Raw genomic sequence first — 22506 nt, 5'->3', positions numbered from 1 at the left:
TTAAATAAAAGAATGTAAAGCTGATTTTGAGTCTTACTGTTAGGCAATGTTTTCATGATACATAGCTATATTCTTATTTTTCTGCTTTTGCACTGTTTCAACTACTCCATTGGGCTAGGAACGCGTATGTAATGTGACGCCTTGTAGCATCTATCACAAGGCCCCCGTGGGGTTAGGTTCCTGGAGACCCTCTTCACCATACACTTTATGAAACTGGCTCTTGAAGTCTGTGTGGCTGGGCTCATCAGCACCCGATGCTTCCTCCACTGTGCTGCTTATAGACTTGTTGAATGAGGCCACAGAGTTCAGCAGTAGGAAGGGGGTAGCTTCACCTGTCCTCATCCTCCACCTGCCTCTTGACTTCTTTGCTGGGTCCGCACCACAGCAGCCCTCAGGTAGCTTTCCAGAAACCTCTCATCAGCTCCAGGCTTGTGAAAGGTTCAGCTAGAGCCCCTGCGATGGTGCGGCAAGTCTGGAAGTGACAATTCTCCACAGGCCAATACCAATGCCTGTTCAATGCTGAAAATTGCTCTCTCGTGATAACTTTCTAAAAAAACAGTATAACTGACTGGACACAGTTACTGCAACCCATCAGCCATATATGGTATAGGCATCTCATTAGCACCACCTTCTGCTTGTGTGGAGGCAGCTGACTTCTGCAACCTTTCTTTTCTATGACAGTCTTGGTATTCCCAGCCTCTGAGTGACTTGCTTGCAATTTTCTGGGTATGTAGGTTAGTTCCTATACTGGTATGCTAACTCATCAGCAGCCTTCATCTTAATAATGTAGGCTTCTTTCCAAACAAAGGACAGGTAACCAAAGCAGCAGCAACACACCCAAAATGTGTACTTGCTCTTCCTTCCCAAGGATGTGGAATGCCTTTTGCCAAGTTAAACTAGGCTAGTAACTTCCGTGGGGTGGTTCCATCCCTGAAAAGGCTAACTTTCTCCATTGTGAAGAAAGTTAGAAACAGTCTGATATTCACACACACACTGCTCCACAAGGGAGGGCTTAATCACCCTCCCTTGCAAAGGCAAGCGTTAGCACTCCTGAGAAGAGATTGGAGAATTTCAACTTGCAGATTGTAGAATGGAAATACCTAGTCAATCCATAACTAGCAACTCATGAAACTTGTAAACACAGAAAGCCACCATTTATGCCCACATTCTGGGCAAGTCACTAAGGCCAGAAGTAGTAGAACTCTAAAAACAGCTTGAAAACTTGATATTTTAATGCAATGTTAACCCATTTCTGCCCCCAGTCCATAGGTGTACGCATTTTATCTCTGTTGTGTATACACAATGTTGGACAGAAATGGCTTTAAAGGAATAATTAGTTTGCTAATATTTATGCTTTTCAGTTGCCATGGTAAAGTATTGTGGTTTGCCATACCATGGTATAACAGTAGTATCTCATATGTTTTAAAGCAAGTTCCACATTATGGTAACTTGTTTTAATATAAAATTGTGTACCTCTGCTTGACAGAGGGAAGGAGCTGTACCAGATGCTATATCTCAGCTACCTGGAATCTTCCTGCTTCTCTTTATAGGTGTCCCCCTCTATTCTCAGGTTCCAAATTTCTCCCTCCCCAGCCACACTCATGACTCATCACTTACCCAAAAGGAAGATTTTCCTTCAGAACAGGTAGCAGACAGCAAGAACCTAGTCTAGCTACTAGAGGAACACTACAAGAAGCAACAGAATGCTAACAAGAAGTCCTCTGCTAAGCATAAATGTCACTGCCTGTACTGGTCATCTTTCTGCAAATGACAAGAGATGAGTAATAGACATGACAGGGATTTGAGTAGGGTTTGCTACTATCCATAGTAGCAACAAATCTCCCCGCTGGGTGGAATTTATGCCTACTGACAGTTTCACTTTATACATCTGGTAAAGAACAGTCTACAGAACTTTTGTGAAATAAAACTGGTCAAAGACACTACAAGATTAACAGTTAACCCCTCTAGAAAGCCTACCTTTCCTCAGCAGCTTTAAGATTTCAGCATAGTACAACCACACATTCAGACAAATGCAGTCATTAAAAAAGCCTAGATCAACAAGATGAACTGTACATTGTTTATAGTCAAGTGTATAAAACCACTCTGACTGCTGACTGGACACTCATTGATAAAAATAGCTGCAGGTAATGCATCAATTTTAGTTTAGGTCAGGGGTGCCCAAACCCCGGCCCTGGGGCCACATGCGGCCCACGAGGCCTCTCAATGCGGCCCTCAGGGAGCCCCCAGTCTCCAATGAGCCTCTGGCCCTCCAGAGATTTGTTGGAGCCCACACTGGCCCGACACAACTGCTCTCAGCATGAAGGCAACTGTTTGTCCTTTTTGCGTGAGCTGTGGGATGAGAGCTTCCTCCACTGCTTGCTGTTTCATGTCTGTGATGCAGTAGTGGCAGCAAAGGAAAGGCCAACCTTGCTTTGTGCAAGGCCTGTTATAGGCGTTGAGCTATTGCAAGACCTTCATTCATTCATATAAGTTCATCTTTAATATATTCATTTATGAAAACTTATGTAACTTCCCCTCAAGTCATGATCTTAAGGCTGAACTTCATATTTAAGATTTTGTAGCTGGTAAAAGCTAATCTTAAATGCTTCATAATTGGTGGGGAGGAGAAATTTTGATTTGATTCTTGACCTATTTCCCCCCTCTGCAAGAATTTGTGGGAAAATGAAACCACCACTAAAGGTTGCTGCTGAGACAGGATTGGGGGGGGGGAATACTAATTTCATAAATGATATGAGACAGATTTCAGAGGCGCCAATACCTGCTATTCTCAAAATGTATCTCAAGCTTAATACTTCAGATTATAATAAAATCACTAATGAACGTTTATTTGGATAAAAAGTAACATTACTGGGCTATAATGTGCAGTACTTTCCTGTCAGTGATTCTAAAACCAAGAACTATAGCTTTAGGGTTTTCCATTGTCACCCTTTGATAGGTTTAGCCATTTCCAGGGCAGGGGGGATGAAGTCTCTGAACTAGATGCATCAAAGTAGTCTCAGTTTGTCAGTCTGTCCTCTGAAACAGTTCCTCAAGTCTTAATGGGTGATGTTCTGGGGGCACTCAACCCATCCATCCCTGCCCTCCAACTTTGAAGAACCACAAAACAAATTCCTGGTTAGAAATCTGTCCTCCCCATACACAGTCACCCCAAGTCCAACATTAGTTAGTTTAAAATTTTATTGGTTTTTTTTAACTTTTTAAATATTTTTACTTAATAAAAAGTCAAGGTTTGTCCATCTGGTCATGTCCTTGTCAAGTTAATCTGGGAAGTGGCATTTGCTCTAAGAGCCCGAATGGAGTCATAAATAACAGAAAAGAAACCCTGCCCTTCTCCAGGCAAGGGGAAGGGGCCCTGCTCCGTCCCGCTGGCTGACTGCCCCATGCGGGCTTCACTAAACCAACGGAAAGGAAGGTGCTTGGCGAGGGGGGTCCGGACCGGGCCAGATTGCACCCCTCCAGGGGCCTCTGCCATGGGCATGAGGGCAGGCCCAGGCGTGGGGTCAGCAACAGAGCCAAGGCTGGCTGGGGTCTCAGGTCACAGGGAGAAGCGTGGATATCAGTTCCCAGGGGGGTGGAATGGAAGTTGTTGGGAGGGATGAGACTGAACTGAAAAGAAAGAAAGAGGTAGTGAGGAATATGAAGGCACAGACACATTCCAGAACTTACCAAACCTACCCACATCTCACAGGGGACGCAGCCCAGTGAGCCATGCATCTCCCCACCTATGCCCAACTACAATACCCATGTTCCTTAACATTCCCTCCAGGCAATGAGCCTAGCCCATCAGGCCCCCCACTTTCTATTCTTCAACTCCCTGCTTTGACTCACCTTGGTGGTGCCCTATATAAGTGTAGGGGGAAGGCGTGGAGGCTGAAAGGGTGGGTACACCACTCTGGGGCACACCTCCTTGGGGAGGTCCACCATGGGTCTGTGGGGGGTGCAGCAGCATGACCTGTGGAGCTCCGGGGTGAGGTGGTGGGGCAGCTGCAATTCCAGTCTGCACGTGGGCCTATGGAGATGATAAAAGGGATTTCAGCTCAAGAGCAAAGCAACATTTTTACATACAGAGGGTTAACGTGGTACCTTGTGAGCTGAAACGGTAGGCAAAGAAAGGGTCCCAAATCTTCACAGCGTGGCAAAATAGAATTCGGCAACTTATTCAACTGAAGGAGCAGAAATCTTATCTGAACTTCATTAGAACTTTGAGACTATCTTCTTCAAAAAACACCTGATAAACATAGTATACTAGTCCTCACTAATGACTACATAATATTTGCCAAACAATGTAAAATGTGCCAATTTCAAAATTGAGATTACTAAGAGCAGGACAAGTGGGAAGTTAAAGCACATAGGATGATAGACTAGAACTGGAAACCAAGTATCAATGTTATGTGTTGACAATCATTGTTTCCAAGCCTCTACAAGTAACCATATTGCTCCACTGAGCACAATTCAATTCAGGGTTCAGTACCAGCTGCCGCAGTTCCAGGGCAGTCTGAGCTTTCAAGGTTTGGGCATTTTTTTAAGGCTACATTCTTAAGCTTTTAATAAAGTAGAGCATCACACGGGTACATGTTCGAAGATTTCTGGAGGAAACGCAAAAAAGTCATATATGACCTTCACTGCCATAAGGCTGGCTGAAGTGGCTACTTTGAGTGGATCAGGGCAATAAGGACCACTAGCAATTGATCCTACTCTGCTGCTGTTGTGGCAGTGGCATAGCTGGTGGAGACTACAGTCCTGCTCTGATCACTCTCCTAAAGCATTCCTAACAGGATCACACCCACCACCTTACAGTCACTACTTCCTCCCTCCACTGCCCAGCTGAGCAAGAGGGTGCTAGGAGCAGAAGAGAAAATCCCACAGCAATCTTCCTGCACTTACCTGTTTGAAACAGCAGTGAGCAGTGGAGGGGGAAAAGAGGCACATGCTTTAGAAAGGGGAGGGGCAATGAAGAATTTGGATTCTACTTCAAGTGTCAGTCCAGCTTTGGACTAGTATGTTTCCAGACACCAGGACTGTAGTAACTGTGGCACTTGGGGAAAGAACAAAGTGCACTACTGCTGCAATCAGGACAGGCTTCGTTTCTGCTACCTCTAAATTTGTTGGAGGAGTCCTGGCTTTTCCATGCCATTAAATATTTTGTGAGCACATGTGCTTGCACACACAAAAAAAGCTAATTTACACCCTTTAAACAAACCATATGAATTATAAAAATGCACATGTAAACTATTTATTCCAGCTATAGAAGTTGAACTTTTGGTTTCCCAAATTCTAAACCTCCAGAGTACTGGGCAGAAATTCTGCTTTATGGTCTACACAACACTGGGGGTCCTTACAACGCTGGCCAGTTCAATTACAACAAAATGACTTCTTAGCTCAGGTATGCAAAAAGGTAGATTAAAGAGTTTTCTCATGCATTACATTTCCATCTATACATTGTAGGCTGCATTTTCTAAATGTCAAACACTTCTTGAACTTTACAAGATCATGCCAACCGAAAAGAGTCTTTCAAACAAGGATCTCGTTGGGTATACCCACTCCTCAATTTGTCAAACTGAGATGCCATTGGCATACCTGGAGGGGTCAGAGGGGGCAAATGCCTTGAGTGGCACCCTGCAGGCAGGCACCACCCCAACCCTTCCCCCGCTGCCATTTTCTCTTTTTCAGGTTCATTTTTGAGGCGTCAGAAGGGGAGGCTGCCTGCCCCTAGAAGGCCTTCTGAATGCAGAAAAACAGCACTTCCAGTTTTCCACAAAAATCAGAAGTGCCTTTTTCAGGAAGGAGGGTTGACATTTTGTGGTCCTGTGCTACCAGACAGCACCAGAGCCAGGTCCACAATTGCAGTGGTTCATTCCTTTGGAGACTAGATCTGACCAAGACTATAGCTTCCTCTTTCCAGACACAAACAAACTCACCTGGGTAACATGGGCCATGTTGGTGTAGCCGTGCTGTAGCTGCTGATGGGCATGGATGGCGTAGACAGCCGGCTGGGGAAAGCTGCTCTGCGGAGACTGAGCACTGGGCCCTGGCGTTATGGAAGGCGGCGTAGCTGTCAGTGTGGCTGTGTGGTATAGGTTCTGCTGCTGCTGGGCACTGGCCAAATGAGGTGGTTGTCCAGCCTGGTGCTGTGGTAGATGGCATAAGGATCAAATAGTTTAGCCACCGAAGCCTGGTATCATACTCACTTTTCCTCTCTCTTCTCTGCTACTATCATGGCACAAAAGGCTAGGCCAGTGGTTCCCAAACTGGTGGTCATGAGTGGCCAATGCCCCTTTAAGGGACGGAGGGGGGAAGGCAGCAACATGATCTCCAGGAGTTTTCTATTTACTTCCAGCCAGCGCTGCAGACCTGGGAGGTCTGGTGAGCCCTCCACAGGACTTCCCATGCTTGCAAGTGTAAAACAAGGAAAAACTGGGCACTCTCCCTCTTCTCCCTAAAGCAACTTGCTGTTCTCTTTCCTTTTCCCCATCATCAAAAACCTAGTAAGTCTGGAGAAAAGATTTTGTGTTTGTTCATCCTTCCCATAGCTGATCCACCACTGTAATGCTAGACCAGATTGCAAATCCAAACACTAGGAACAGGAAAAAAAAAACCTCAATGTTGATTAACTGCTGTAGCTGGAAGGCCACAATAAGAAAACCAATGGCCTTGACTGTTTGGTAAAGTCACAGAGTAGTTATGTCCATTCTTCAGTGTTTGAATCCCTCCCCCATAACATGCAAGTACCTTTGCTGAATCCAGCTCCTGCACCAAAACCCTACTTTGAAGTTGCTAAAAAGTCCCCTCTTGCCATACTGAAAAAGAGGGAAACCTGAAACCCAAGGAGATGATATAAAAGCCTTATCATTCCAGACAGCAGCTCTAATTGCTGGTAGAGACAGAAGGCAACACTACCACACCTAATGCTGGAGGGCTCACCACCTCCAAAGCAATGTTGGATATTCAGACCAGAACTTGAAGGGACACACCAAACACCAGGGCCAATCCCAAACACAAAATCAAACTGTGCATGGCGCAAGAGCAAGACAAGCAATTAGAAGTGCCTCCCATACTAGTAACTGACATCCTGTGTGCCCCCCCCTTTCCTGGTACCTGCACAGGGCTGGGGGCGGCATGTTGCGCTTGCTGTTGGTTGCCCGTGGGTGTGGTAGCTGGTTGAGGCTGATGCGGATGCAGCTGTGTGGCATGGTGGGGATACGACTGATGCACTGTGGCTGAGGAGAGAAGTAGCAAGCAGCAGTCAATTATGCAAAAGGGGGAGAGAGAAGGAAAGCGCAGAGCAAGTGTGCCTTCAGGTGAAGTGCAAACTCACCATAGAGAGTCTGGGGTGTCGGCTGCTCTGCTGGGGGATACTGGGGAGTGGATGATGAGACGATGGCCTGGGGGTGGCTGCCAGACGTCATCATACGTGGGTTGCTTTGCAGCATGGGAGCAAAGACGGGCTGGAAGAAAGAACATGCGTTATAGCATGGACACACACACATAGGCCAGCACACAAGAAGAGACCGAAAACCAGAACCCGTTTTCAACAAAGCACATACATACCATACTCACCTGTGAGGGGTAGTGCGCCATGGGCTGCATCATGGTTGGCTGCCCTGTAAACTGCTGGGGATTGTAGGAAATATATGAGGAGTATGGAGTGGCAGCCACCAGAGGGGGCCCTGCAGCTGCCGCCGCCTGCATAATAGGAGGTGCTGATGTTGGCTGGTGCTGATCTGAACGCTGTGGGGGCAGGGAGCCTGTATACAGAGAAAGTCCAGGTAGGAAACCCAGTTCACTCCCATGCCCACCAGGCAGAGCCAGTGTTTTCCCATAACTTTCATAGCAACCCTCTCACAAACATCCACTTACCTTTGGCTCGATATTTGCCTGGTTGTCCAGGCACTGAGTTGGAAACAGGGTACGGGTACATCTGAGGTGCCTGCAGGAGATAGAGGAAAGCCTATTAGCTCCATAGTTGCTCCTTAGTGATCATAACTTAGACAGAACCAAAGATTATCTAGGCCAACCTTCTGTCCAAATGCAAAACCAACCACACACCTGCACAGCTGGACTCATATGGATTTGAGGGATGTAGGAGATGTACTGTGGACTGTACATGCCACTTTGCCCTGGTGTGATCACTGGGATGGAGGGTGTAGAGTGGGTGCGTGGTCCTGGAGACGTGGGTGTACTTGTTGACTTATTCTGCATTGACATAAAAAAATTAAAACATTGGCAATTAAAAGAACAACTATGCAAAAAACAAGAATTAAGATTAACAGGGAGTGTTGTACTGATCAGATACTGAGCTATTTAAGGGAATTGTGGCTCAATATAGCTGGTGAACACACAGCCACACAAGCCTGTTCCAGAACTAGTGTCTTCCCCTCCAATTACTCACCACAGATAGAAGAGTCTTTGAGGGATTGAATTCCTTTGCATTAGGGTTGAGTGTCGACTTCTTCACCTGTCTAGAGAAAGAGGTACAGTAGAAATGAGATAAGGAATCTACAGGAAAACAATGCAGCAACACTGCATCTGATGATATGTCTGCCACAGACTTACTCCGAAACAGGACCGTCCTCCTTGTCATCTGCATCGCCTTTGTCCAGAGGGCTGGCTGTCTGGGTCTGACGTTCCATGCCTTCACAGGGCCCCTTCTCCTCCTTGCTGCTGCCCTCTGACACTTCTGGGTTGGGCTTGAGGGATTCATCAGGCACTTCACATGTACCTCCTGTTCCTACCAATGTCTCTGGGGGCTTGTCCTTCACTTTTCCTTCAAGAACCTCTTTGGGCCGGAAAGGGTCCAGTGTTGCTTCTGGGGAGGAGCTGGGCTGCAACTTGGAGGAAACAGACATGGGGTAAGCAACTATGGTCAGAAATCGACATTGCCTTCCCACACGAGGTGTCCAAGTCAGTATGTGAAGAGAGAAATACCCTCACCTTGAACTGAGCTCCAAATTTGCGCAGTTCCTCCAGCTGATTCCTCTTCTGCTCATTTTGGAGTCCTACAGTAGAGTAAGAATGTCGGGACAACTGTATAAGAAAAGGCATTAAAAGCCCCAACATCTTGAAAATATTTGCCAGAGATCAAGCTCTGCTACATAAATGCTCTCAGAATTTTTTTTAACCCTTATTAAAATTTGGTATTGTGGCAGTAATTACCAATGTGTAAACGAACACATTCTTTTAATTTATGGCATGGACTGAAAGTTGATAAGGATCCCCTAGAAAGCTGGAAACCATTTAGCATGGGCTGGAAAAATTGAACCCATACGAACAAGCAAGAAACCTTGGAAGAGGTATTATGGAAGAGGTATAGTTCCACAACATGAAAATATTAAGATGATATTCCAATAAAACCGACTCTTCGTATTTTTTAAAATACAACAAAATACAATCTGATTTGGTTTTCATAGTTTATTTTAAACTCTAAACAGCGTGTACTGATCTCATTAGAAACAGGCACACATAACCCACTCGGAAGAAGAAAATGTTTTAAAGTCAAACAAGCAGCAAGACAATGTAAGATATTTCCTTCCTCCCTATATTGAGGGCATGATGTGAGGGGGTAGTGTTATTGGTGGGAGTTAGGAAAACTGGCTGGAGTTTGTTGACTCTACCACCTACTGTAACAAAAAAAACTAAAATCACTTTGTTCAAAATAGTAACAGGTAAAAAAAGACAGTACAGGAAAGAAAAAAGTGGAGTACATGAGACTAGAAAAGGATAAGCGCTGCAAAGGAAACTCAGTAAGACATTATCTGCTCAAAATGAGAGAGCATGTAATCACATACACACGAGAGTGCACAGAATCCCCAACATTCTTCTCAAAAAGCAAAGAAACAGGGCTTTAATATTTTAAGAAAAACAAGCAGGGAGAAGGCACAAACCTTTGTTGGCCTTATTGACCAAGTCTGAGGGTGCCATCACCTCCAAGGTTCTGCTGGGTTCTTTGGTGGCAGAGCTAGGCACATCTTTAACTGGGTGGAGAGAAGAGAGAGGGGAAAAAAGCCACTAAGTGCACACACTCCTTGATGCCTCACAAGGAATGAGGCACACAGAGAGACTGCTTCCAGAGAACAAAAATGGACATGGAGTATGTGGCCTCATCCCATCCTCACTCCCACCAAATTTTTTACATACTGAGAAGGAATCTGACTTCATCTACACTCAGTGTAAATTCTTCAAGCTAAATAAACCTAATATATTTGAATGAGGGAAATGCTTAAATGGGGAGTGGCTGGGAATAAGAAACCCCTCAGTTCCCCAGAAGAGGACAATAAAGGGGAGGAATTTTATTCCTTGCAGCCTATCTGTACTGCCTAACTGGTAGCAGATTAGACTTGCTTCTCCAGCCTGTCCTTACCCTCAACAACAGCTACAGGGGCAGACCCTGGGACCTTAGGTGAAGGCGGGGTTGGGGAAGCACTAGACTCTGTAGTAGGCCTCGATTCAGAGGGAGATACAGGAGCCGCAGGGACAGATGATCCCACTGGAGGATCCTGGGAGGAGACTGGCACAGCTGAAGCAGACTTAGGAGAGCGTGGAGCATAGAGGCGGCCCACTGTATAGAAGAAGCAAAGATTTTAGATAGAAACAGCACCCCGAGGGCACAAAATTTTACTACAGCCTTCAGAAAATGACTCAGCCACACTCTGCCTGCTCTACCTGTAGAAGATGCAGCAGAGACTTCCATGGGGCGACTGGAGGGGGAAGACATGCTCTTGGTCACTCGAAGGGGTCGCTGAGACTTTGGAGACATTCTGGATGGACCTAATAGGCAACAAGAGAAACAGATAGTAAATGGCAGGCACAAATAACCCTTTGCCATACACAGCTTTCCTGAGGTAGCAAGTGGCAGAGATGTCACGCACCACAGCCAGGACAGAAACCTCAAAGGGAAAGCTGTAGGGAAAAATGAAAAGCTATCCAATCAAAATGCTTTTCTTGAACATCTCCCTAAGAGGAAACTCCACAGCCACTGTAGGTAGCTTGTTTTGTCTGACTGAGGATGACCACATCAACTCCACCAAACCTCATCATTTCCAAGATGTCCAGCTCACCTCCATTGATGCCTCGCTGCTCTGGAATGGAGCCGGTGTTGCTATCTGGATGATGTGGACTTCCGCGGGGCGGTAAGGAACCCATGCCCGGCCTCCCACCACGGGAGCCACTGCAGCGAACACCTCCTCGCGAACCTTCTCTGACACGTTGGGGAAGTGGTACATATTTGCCCTCTCTGCAAAGCAGACAACATATCTGCAAGTTATCATGGGAGAGCGGTTTTTTGAACTCTGACCCCGAGCATAGCAAGGAGGGAAAACAGACAAGGGGTTTCAGTCAATCTTGAACATACAGAGGATAGTACGCCCCAGACAAATAGCCATCACTATGTTTCTAAGCACCAACTTTTTGAAACAGAACCTGGAATTGTTTTTCTTCCCAAAAGATGCAATGTGAACCAGAAAGCTGGAAACTGTCTGTTCTACATCAGTGAAGGCATTCTGTTACTGCATCCAAGCCAGCCTGTCACTGCCACCCTTTCCACCAGGGTCAGAGTCACCACCTCACCTGGATGCCAGACTGGGGCTGTCCCTCCCCGAGACTTGTCTTTGCACAGAGCTGTGTTTCTCCTCTTCTGTGCGCCCATCGTCATTCTCCATAGCAATACGCAATCGGTACTGTGGGCTTGACTCTATCTCCCGTGCTAGTTGGGCAGCCCTGGCCTCCCGCTGCCGGAACTCCTCGGAATTATCTTTTTCAAGAGGCACCCTGCCATGTACAGAGAGAAAAGAGGCATGAAAAGGCACATCCAGCACATGCTACCGAACCCACAGATCTACTGTCAGATCTATTGTCTCACTAGGAACAGAAACATCAGGATGAAGGCCCTGCTTTCTGGTCTGCCACCAGCAGAAATCTGACTGATGAATACTAGAGACACGGTTTTCTTAGTAGCACCCCCACATTAGTGGTGTAGCTTGACTGCCTTCCTTTCTGTCCAACTTCAATTGCAAATTAGATTAGTCTCAAAACCTTTTAGTGCCAATGCAGAGTTTCAAATTGGTTTTAATCTATTTTCTGTTTTTTTTACCCTATACACAGCATTGTAAGTTGTTCTGAACTTTAATGTATCACTTTTTGTAAGCTGCTTTGTGATTTTGAAAAATAGGATGCAAAAATAGATGAATATTTAGAAATATTTCTGGGTAATTAGTATATCTGGGTAATTAAGGGTATGTGAACCTTAAGTTCTGGTTTAACTCCAACCAGGATTTGACCTTCCACTACCCAGAACCATGCACGCAGAAATTAATGCAAAGAAATAAAATGTTTTCTCCATTAATTGGTACGTACAGCATACCTATGTAACAAGTGCTACAAGCTTGAAAGATAGTTACAGCTTTACTGGCACAGCTGTGCAATCAGGAAAGGTTATCGACTTTATAGACTTCCTTCATATTAAAGCTCAATGATGGAAGGTTTCTCCCCTGCCTCTAAACAAGATATCACACTTCATGAGTATACAAGGTGAAAGTCTCATGTGGTTTATAACAAGTTCTCTAACAGAAAAAAAGTACTTATTTATTATTATTTATTTGATTTGTAATCCACCTTTCTCCCAGAAGAGCACTCAAGGTAGCTAACAACAAATAGATAAAATACAAAATGTGCTAAATACAGATTAAACAATAAAAAGTCAATAAAAACAGACAATATAAAACAAAGCAAACAGCAGTAAGAAAAAATATAAGCTAATGACAAACAAAGAGATCATTGATTGTCCATTTAATTGCTCCGATACCATGAACCAGTGCAGCCTAGGCAACATGAAAGGAAGCCAGGCCAGTGGTTCCAAAATTATTTAGCATCAGAGCCACCTAAATGAGTTTCACTTTACCAGCTGTTTAAGCCTCTGTGGCTATAATGGTGATTGGGCAGGACTGCTCCCCCCCCCCCAAGTAGCAGATCATTTAACCTCCAATACACATAGCCTAATTTACCCTGTCAGTTTCACAAACCACCAAAAAATTGGGTAATGATCCACTGGTAGGCCATAGACCCAGAGTTTGGGAACAGCTGAGCTAGGTACTTCTGTACAGGGCAGTGCAGAGCCTGGTGAGACTTGGATACCAAACAACACTCTCTATGATCTACACAATGATCTTGGCTGAAGTAGGGACAAATTTGGTCAAGTGAAGATATCCCAAATGAGTTCATCCCATGTGCAATCCTAGCACCTTTTGTACTCTGGTACTGCAGCTATAGATAAGGCCAGATTCTGCAGAAGGAGAACTTCTTAGGAAGACGAATACTATGCTTTTGTGTACGCACACACACATATAAAAAATTTTTGAATTTAAGCTAAGTATCTCTGGCAATTTTACACTAACAATGAAAGCATCTTTCATTGTTTCTGACAGATATTCTAGTTGCATCAATTCTCCAAAGCAAGGCTCTTTCATTCCCTTCTTATACCTCCAAAGACACAAAACAACTGAAATTGTAACTGACGTGTAAGAGGAGAGACTGCTGTCGTAGGTGGTCTTCACACCATAGTTTTCTTCATTGAACTTGAACATCTCATTGGGGTCCCAACCATTAGACTGCAATGACAGACACAGCAATATTTTAGGCATCCTGTGATGCTGGACCCAAGAACAGCTTTAGCAAAACACCAGCCCCAAACAATCCTCTTTTGCTACCTCAATCCAACCAGGACTCACCATGTCAGATTCCAAGTCATAATCATCACTGTTGCTGTCTCCCCCTTCCCAGCGTTGTAGCACCTTTTCCTTGTGCTCCCCATTCACCTTGGAATTCATAGCAATGGCAGAATCCGTAAACTTATCTAAAATACAGACCAAAGGGGAAGATCAGGGAGGAGAGATTCCAAGCTCTTCTCTATTCCCCAGTCCAAACCATACTATAAAGCCTCAAGGCTATTATACTGAGACTGAATACCTTTGGTGGCATAGTTGAAGTCAACATTGCGAAAATGCACCAGCATGACATCACCAGGCTTGAATACCATTGTGTCCACAATATCCTCTCTCCTGGGACCTAATGACTGGTCAGGCACCTTCTTGTGCACAGCATCCACAGCCAGCTCAAACTGCAAAAGTAATCCCCATTAATACATACAACGTATGCATATCCACACACACCCCACACATCTGGAGGAAACTGAAAGCACAAGCAAATCCATGTTACACCGTCTCACTGGACTAGCCACTGCTTGGTCTCTTGTCTTCTCAAGCCACCAAGTGCTTAATTTTTTGTGCTATGGCATGCGTTTCACACCTTCTAGAACAAAACCAACTAAGAACTCTCTTTTTCTGGCCAGATGTGCGCGCTTCAGGGAAATCCAGTCAGCAAGCCAAGCACTCACCTTGGAGCTTAGGGTTTTAAAAATCCCCTCATAGGTGCTTCCATTTTTCACCTTCACATCACATGTGGAGCCCTGAAAATGGAACAAGATGGTGAAAACAGGGTTTAGAAGCATTAGAAAATGTAAACTGAAGCCTGCACCCCCTTCTTCATCCAGAGAGCAGCTTTCTCCACCTACTACAGCATCAAAAAAAAGTGAAAGATCTCTCTCACTCACACACACACCTGTGTGTGAGTGAGAGAATGCTACAGTCACTGTTTAAACCATGCCATCCTGTCGACAGAATTTGCCAGTGAGCATCACAGGGATCTGCAAAGTCCCTGAACGGCTTGCAGTTATCAGGCATGAGTAGTTAGAAGTGCCCAGAAGCAAACCTACATAAAGCCAATGGAGAAAATATCTGCAGGAAGTACTGCAAATGGCAAAGCTTAAAAGATGCTCATCTAACAAGGCTTCCCCCTTAACACTGGACAGGAAGAAATTCCACTTTCTACTGAATAACCATGCACCCACATAGCTAACCTCTCATTTCTCTTATCTCTAGGAGACTCACCACAACTGCTGTCAGGAAGTGCAGCATTCGGGAATTGTTATAGACACCCTCAAAGACCTGGTGACAAAAGGAGTGAAGTAAAGACAAGGCTCATCAGAAAGCTTGCAAACATGCCCTGCCTTTACTACTACTCTAATACTTCCACTTGTTATGTATACAGCTAAAAGAACCTAGAACACTTGATGCAACAATAATAACAATCTTAAACTTATATAGCTGCTAAATCATTTGAATTCTCACTTAGAAGAAGAGTAAGAAAAGAAATACAGGAATTTTTTATTCACAGCTAGAAGCAATTTCCCTTCTGTAGCAAAAAAGTCTAAAGAAATAGCTAAAGAAATGGGCTTAGAGCAGGGGTGCTCACACTTTTTTGGCTCGAGAGCTACTTTGAAACCCAGCAAGGCCTGGAGATCTACCGCCCCCCTCCAGCTGTGCCACCACCTCTGAGCATGTGCAAAGTGTTTTTCCCCTCGCCAGACTGGGTGCCCTGCCCCCTCCAGCTACGCCACCGGCTGGAAGTGCTCCTGAGCACATGCAGAGCGCCTTCCCTGCACAGGCTCGCCCCCTCCACAGGGACGACCTGCCTGGCCCGTGCCAGGAGCCCCACGCCTGCAGGAGGACCGGCAGAGGAGCAGGTGGCCGGGCTTGCCCTGGCAGCCCCCTCCCCACAGGCTGCGGAGGGAGGGGGGAGGGACCGCCTGGTCCAGCAGCAGGTGCAGGTGCAGCAGCAGCAGTCACGCCTCCCAGAGCGGGCGGGCAGGCGAGCAGCCTGGACCACCTGCTGCCCTCCCGCAGCCCCCCACGCTCCGCCTGCAGGGACCCCGCCGCCCGCTCACCTTCCAGCCCAGGGCTGCGCCCAGGCCACCCTCTACCCTAGGGGTGGGTTGGAAAGAGGGGCGCTTCCTCTCACAAAAGCTGCACAGCGGGGAGGTGAGGCTCTCTTCTCCCTCCACCCACCCACCCTTGTCCGGCAGCCAGCGCTGCCGCAGCTCCAGCCTCTCCTGTCCAGCCCGGGCGCTGAGGGGGAGGGGGTGCGAGCGGAGCGACAAACGGCAACTGCACGCGCGCACCCTCGTCGCACTCTAGGCTGCCCCTGCGCAGGCTCGGAGGTGAGCTCAGAACCCAGAAGGCGGCTCTTCGGCGCCACCTGCTGGCCAAGCCGCGGAACTGCAGGAACAGCTGGAGCAGCTCCGCGATCGACTCATTTTCGCCCTCGCGATCGACCTGTCGAGCGCGATCGACCTATTGAGCACCCCTGGCTTAGAGAATGTTGCCTCGCATCCATCCCAAGATCAGAGGATCTTAAATTGAGAAATTAGAATGGATAAAGTAGAAGTGTCAAATAAGGCCCAACGGTCAGATGTAGCCCACAGAAGCTCTTTATTTGGCCCACGTGATAACTGGGCTCTCCCACCACTGCTATCAGTTGCTGAGCTGCAAAGTAATGCCTCAGCAGAAGTGGTGCTGCTGAAAGGGTGGACCACGTGATACTGGGCTCTCCCAGAACTGCCCTTTCAGCAGCGCTGCTTTCTGCCAAGGTGCTAGGAAAGAGAGATGGTAGATCTCAGAAGGTGAGGAACAGTACAGGGTAGGGGCAGACCAAGAGCATGAGAAAGGAAGAAGGAAGAAGTTGCAGAGGTGCTGGTAGAGCCCAATTATCACACAGGCTGCCCTTTCAGTAGTAACACTTCTACAGAGGTGTCATTTTGCAGAGGCCCTGTCAGCGCTGAGCTGCAAAGTAATGCCTCAGCAGAAGCAGCACTAATGAAAGGGTAGCCTGCCTGACAATTGGGCTTTTCCATATCTTGCAAATTTGATCAAGATTTGCATATTCTCTCTTCTGTCATTGGCAGCTAATGAGTTCTTAGGTGAGAAACAAAGTGCTTCTTTCTGGCCGTCACCCACTTAAGCCATTTCTGCCCAAAGTTGCATATATACAACAGAGGCCAAATGTGTACACCTGTGGGCTGGACAAAAATGGGTTAATGATGCCACGTCCTGCTAAATGACATCACTTCTCATCTTCATCAGGTGCCATAAATGCTATTCAGTCCACTGTATGAAATGTTTGCCATCCCTAGGATAGAGAATTTCTTTTCCTCTCACTCAGCACCAGGACCAAGGCACATCCACTAAAAATGATTGGCGGGCAAGTTAGAATGGACAAAAGAAAATATTTCTTAAACAGCATGTAATTCTCTGTGGGACTCCTTGCACAGGAAGTTGTGATGGCAAATGGCCAGATGTCTTTAAAAGAGAATTGGACAGATTTATGGACAATATGTTCCTCACAGGTTAGAAGACATGAAAATTATATGTAACTGCTAGGTTTCAAAGGTAGCCTCTCTCTGATGCAAGGGAATGGCTACCAAATACAGTTATCTTGTTGAGTGCTCCCTGAGGCATGTGGTGGGCCACTCTGAGATCCAGGAAGCTGGACTAGATAGGACCTTGGCTTAAAGGCACACAGTACTACAACATCTGTGCCAGAGAAGCAGTGGAACACCCAAATTACTCTGCTCTAATGGACATAAATCCTGCCGTTTGTGGGTATTCTTTCGCTGTAATACCTTCAGTCTCTATTTCTAAATATAGTTGGTACCCTTTATGACTAACAGTTCCAGTAAACTTGCAAATTCACAGCAGAAAGGACTTCCCATTGCTAAACCATTGGAAGTGGCTTTGTTTGCATTTAAATGACAACTGAAAAATACTGTTCAAATCCACAGAAAACCCAGGGTAGAAATACATGTAAGAAAGCACCCAGCAACATTCAAACTATATGAAATTTTTTAATATCTGGAAGTGCCTGCATATCCTATTAGCACAGCAAGGTCGAGATTCACTGGGTCCTTGAAAAAGGAGGTATGACCAATAGTGCATTTAACCAAATGCATTTGCAGTGCATTTAACCAAACATGAAGATGTCCAACTTTTGTTTTTTTAGTATATTTACACACAAATGTTGCAGTTTGGACATAAAAAGTAACAGCATATCTTCAAATCAGAACACAACTTGGATCTTCAGGGCTCAGGAATCTAGTATTGAATTTTTTCAAACTGTTCTCTATGTTTTAATTATGCTGTAAGCCACTTTGGATGCCTCTGCTGAATGGGGAAGATGGCTGTGCAAATCACAAAGGTAAAAAGCCAAAACATGCAAAAATGGCCAGCTGGGGTTGAGGGGAAGACAGAGATACTTACAGGAGACTGTGGAGGCCCTTTGCCTGTGCTCTGGCTCCTGAAAATGAATAAGGTACAAAGGTGACTCACAGGAAGGCAATGCCACTACCACACACACGTGCCAATACCAACAGGCTACCATGGATGTAACGGTTCCCCACTTGTTATACAAACATGAGCTTAATCATTCTAATCCAAGATGACACATTAAAATGCAAATCAATATTGTATTGTGGAGAGGATAAAAGGAGGCCTTCTAGAACAATGAATGTCCATAAGCCAGTGCTGCTCTACATGGGACAACATGGACATGGGACAAAAAAACTTCTTCATGAAAACTGAGTATTTAAGGAGCTTCACAGGGGCAGAAGCGTATACTAACCACCCAGGTGGCAAAATACTACCCTTGCTTTTTATATTTCGTATTTATATGAATATAATCTAGTACATTTTGTGGCAGTCTGGCAGAGAATCCCAACACCTCAGTTATACTTTGGATAAAAAGATGCTGGAGAAGAATCCATAAAGATATTATTCATATAATGCTTTGGGTAAAAAATTTCATTCAGATTCTATAACAGTTTTCAGTCTCAGCTGGCAGAAACCTACATTAAGAGCAAGAAAAAAATCATTTGAACGGAAATTGTTCAATAGCAACTGAGCTAAATTAGTGTAGGCTCTACTGAATCAATTTCTGGACTCCTGAATTCCTCAGCCACAATCCTTGCTCTCTTCTGACCAATGCAGTTCAAAACTCCTGTCCTGCTTCTGGAAAATCTCTCAGAATTGATGCTACCACTTATACCACTGAAATGTTTTCTTTTTCCTAGCCACAAACAGAGCACCTTGCACTCTCTCAGACCAGTCTGATTAGAAGTTATTTTCAGCTTATTAAAACTGGAAACATGGTTGCTACCCTTATAGCACCACCTTATACAGAATCTATTCAGAAGTACATTCCGCTATGTTCACTGGAGCTCACTTTCAAGCAAGGATGTTCAGGATTGCAGTTTCATAGTGAAATCCTATACATCTTACCTAAGAGTGAAAGTCAATAGACACAATGAGACTTACTTCTGAAGACGCACTTAAGATTTGCACTGTTAACTCCATACAATTTAAACATGGAAAAGTAGAAGCTAATTTTTCATTTGAGTTCCAGAATATCTCAAAAGAACATCTTAGTTTGATACTCCACCAAACAAATTATCTTTACTAGGTGGCAACTGGCAGTTCCCAGGATGCATTTATGCATGATTGGCCCCATCCCTGCCAAAAAATAGGTGTAACAAGGCAGGGTTAGCAACAACTCAAAGAGGAATCGTTCATCCTGGGCTAACTCTCACAGTACTATGCCTGCAGAAGAGCCTCAGCCAGGACTGAGAACCCATCTCACTTCACAGAACTGCAACCCCAAGGAAGGAAGGAAAGAAACTAGACTTACTCTGAGTGAGAAGGTATCTAGAACAGCCTGATGCAATCCAAACCCAGGTGCACTTACTTACAAAACCAACCCCACCAGGTACAATGAGAACAGTGCAGGAAACTGAAACTAGTCTTTTCTATGCCAGGGATGCCCCAAACCCAGCCTGGTGGCCAGACACAGCCCATGGTGAGCCCAGCCTGCGGCCCACGTGACCGGAGCTGTGCTCCAGCTGTGCCTGGGGGGAAGGAGGGGTGCGCTGTGGGTCAGGGAGGCTGCCTAGACCACTTCCTGGTTTGCCTGAAGAACTGTGCGTCCCCTGAAGACCCAGACGGTCGGGGAGGCCCTCGGAACACGTGATGCGCTGCTTGAGAGAGGTCCAAGTGGGCGGCTCATGGGTGGGGGCCGGGGGCCCTTCTGCAAGGGGGGCGAGAGAACAGCCCTCTTCCGCCCTCGCGGGCCGGCCCGCCTGCTCCGTCCCAGCACTGCCAACCCTTCACCCCCAGTGCTGGCGAGGGGCGCGGATTGGGCAGCGCGCCGTCCAATCGGAGGCCGGCCAGGCACTCCGCTTATCACAGCCCCTCACCCCCTCCGGCCACCGAGTCCTCCCTCAACCCCGGGCGGCGGGAGCGCGCGGCGCGTGCACGCGACCCACCGTCCCCCCCCTCCCGAGCGCCGGCCCTCACCTGGTGCCGCTCCCTCCAGGGGGGCCTCCCCCTCCGCTGCCGGGGGGCGCCACGCCGGCGGCCCGCGCTGCTCCCGCGGCCCCGGGGCTGAGACTGCCGTTGGGGCTGGCGGGGGGCGGGTTGGCCTTGCGAGAGGCGGCGGCGACTGCTGCGGCCGGCGGAGGCGGCGTCGGCGTGGTGGGCGGCGGGGGGCCCGAGCCGGGGGAGCCGGGTTGCGGGGAGGGCGGAGGCAGCGGCTGCTTCAACATGGCGGTGGGCGCGGGATGGAGCCGGGCGCCGCGGGCTCGAGGGCCCCCTCAGCACGCGCGCGGGGCCGTTGGGGGGCGCGACGAGCGCGCGCCGACGACAGGCGAGGCGAGGCCGCAGCGGTCAGGCAGGGCGAGTGTCGCGGCAGTCCGGCAGTGCTCCGCCGCCGCGCGCGCTCCAGGTGGCCCGGAAGGGGAAGCGAGCCGGGGCGGCAGGCCGGGCTTCGCGAGGAGGCGAGGTCGGCTCCCGCGCGCGCGCGCACCAAGCAAACACAGAGAGAAGTGGCCGCCGGAGGCCTGGGCCCAACTGGACGTCGAGGCGCGAGGCGCGCTCCTATTGGTCGCCGGCCGTCGAGCTCGCGCTTGCGGGGGGGAGAGGGAGCGAGAGAAAGGGGGAGGGGAGAAGGAAAGAAGTTGGAAGTCTCGCGCGCCTCAGCCAATCAGGAGGCGACGCTACGCTGAGGGCCCTGAGGCGGCTCGCGCAGGGGGAGGAGCGGGGGCCAACGGTCTCCAACCGCCGTCGCGGGGGGGGGGCGCCCGGCTCCCCTCGGCCCCGCGTGGACGAGGAGTCAATCCGGTGGCCGTACAATGAGTCCCTGTCGGGGGCGGGGCCTCGCTCTGCGCCTGCGCGTGGCGCGCGACCTCTCGCCGCGCACGTCCGTTACCGCCGCCGCCGTGCGCGCGCTCCCCCCTTGTGATCACCGGCGGCTCTTCCTCCTCCTCCGCGGACCCGCTTCTCCAAAGACGAGAAGCGCGGGCTGCCGTTCCTGGGCGGAGACTCCTGGGCCGGCCTCCGCTGGAGGCTCAGCGCACATGCGGGGATAAAGGAAACAAAAGACTGGGCGCCTGCCTCCGGGTTCCAGAAGCCTGGCTTGTGCGCATGCGCACCACGCAGAGGGGGCTTTCTTCCGCGCCTGCGCACTGCCTAGGGGAGTCGCGTCTCGGAGCGAATAGCCGGCGCCTCCCAGTGCGCATGCGTCAGGGGCGGAGCTTGGCGCTGAGACGAGAGATCCCGGATGTGGCTGGGTGAAGGGTGACCCCGGGTGACCCCGGCGCCTCAGTGCCCATCGGTTTACAGGGCAGCCGTGGCCTCTGTGACCTCAAGGGCGGTGTGACCTCTAGAGCCAGTGGCCTTCCTGGTGGGCTCCTGGTCAGGCTGAGAGTCCAAAGGAAGGCTGCCTCAGTGCCTTGGAGCCTCAGCCTAGGCAGGTCTACTCAGAAGTAAGCCCCATTATAGTCAGTGGGGCTTACTCCTAGTAGGGGCCTGCAGTGGGCAGGGAGCCTTTGAAAAAGGCTGCCACTGTGTGAGGCACCCACAGCCCACGCGCTGCCCCCTTGGCCACCATCTTGAAGTCTGTCAAGAGGGTGTATTTTGGGGTGGAGAGATCATGCTCCACATTGTCCACTATGGTGCCAGGGTACAGTGGTTAGCAGCACTGATGTCTCACACCCAGGAAGCAAGAAGAGGGTGAGAGGAACAGAGACACGTTTTGGGAGAGGAGAACTTGGTGGAATGGCAGTTGGAGGGGCAGTTGAAATGTTTGGAAAGAGCAGTTAAAAGAGGCAGTTGGAAAGAATATGGAGGAGAGAGACTGGCTCTGGGGAATAGCTGGTTGGGAAGGGCCAAGGTACATGAGAAGCATTCCCTGAAGAGCATCTGGAAAGTCCCACTGAGGAGCAAACCTGCAGAGAATATGTTAATACTTACCTCACTGTTCTGCAGTTTACAGTAAAAAAACTTTTTAAGAAATCCAGCTGTGTCAGTGTTGTTTGATGGGGACCGAGTGCTAACCTGACAAATCCAGTGTCATGGAAAGTGGCCACAGTTACATTGCCAAGTGAGAAAAGGGATTTCAGGATCCCTTTCACTTGACATAGTGACAATGTTGGGACTGTATGCTGACTCTCAAGATTGCAGACACGCATTACATCATGTTTGCAACACTCTGGGCCAACCTTCAGGAAGCCTTCAAACTGGTCATGAAGGCAACCATCTTGAGGTCCTACTCATA

The 22506-nt window shown here is 48.0% G+C and overlaps 1 protein-coding gene across 3 annotated transcripts; it reads right to left on the bottom strand.

Annotated features, from left to right (window-relative positions):
* Positions 1–3180: 3180 nt before the first annotated feature.
* Positions 3181–21299, bottom strand: ATXN2L (ataxin 2 like). Of its 3 annotated transcripts, none has more exons than XM_066626853.1 (23): positions 20250–21298; positions 18162–18198; positions 14958–15014; positions 14405–14476; positions 13978–14128; positions 13740–13864; positions 13528–13619; positions 11584–11784; positions 11076–11251; positions 10681–10785; positions 10379–10576; positions 9903–9992; positions 8953–9017; positions 8575–8849; positions 8411–8480; positions 8068–8214; positions 7879–7948; positions 7570–7766; positions 7337–7466; positions 7117–7238; positions 5940–6149; positions 3850–4030; positions 3181–3627 (listed from the first exon to the last, which is right to left on the bottom strand). In XM_066626853.1, exons 1-23 carry the CDS (start codon positions 20495–20497, stop codon positions 3578–3580), a joined length of 3069 nt encoding a protein of 1022 aa, XP_066482950.1. In that variant the 5' UTR covers positions 20498–21298; the 3' UTR covers positions 3181–3577. The 3 variants fall into 3 exon arrangements, with proteins under 3 accessions (XP_066482950.1, XP_066482951.1, XP_066482952.1); XM_066626854.1 differs by having other exon boundaries at positions 7579–7766; positions 20250–21297; XM_066626855.1 differs by lacking the exon at positions 7117–7238 and having other exon boundaries at positions 20250–21299.
* Positions 21300–22506: the final 1207 nt, after the last annotated feature.

The sequence above is a fragment of the Tiliqua scincoides genome, chromosome 5 (genome assembly GCF_035046505.1).
Source record: "Tiliqua scincoides isolate rTilSci1 chromosome 5, rTilSci1.hap2, whole genome shotgun sequence".
NCBI classification, from domain to species: Eukaryota; Metazoa; Chordata; class Lepidosauria; order Squamata; family Scincidae; genus Tiliqua; species Tiliqua scincoides.
Note: the sequence above shows the minus strand (reverse complement) of the source record. Positions and strands in the feature narration are given on the sequence as shown.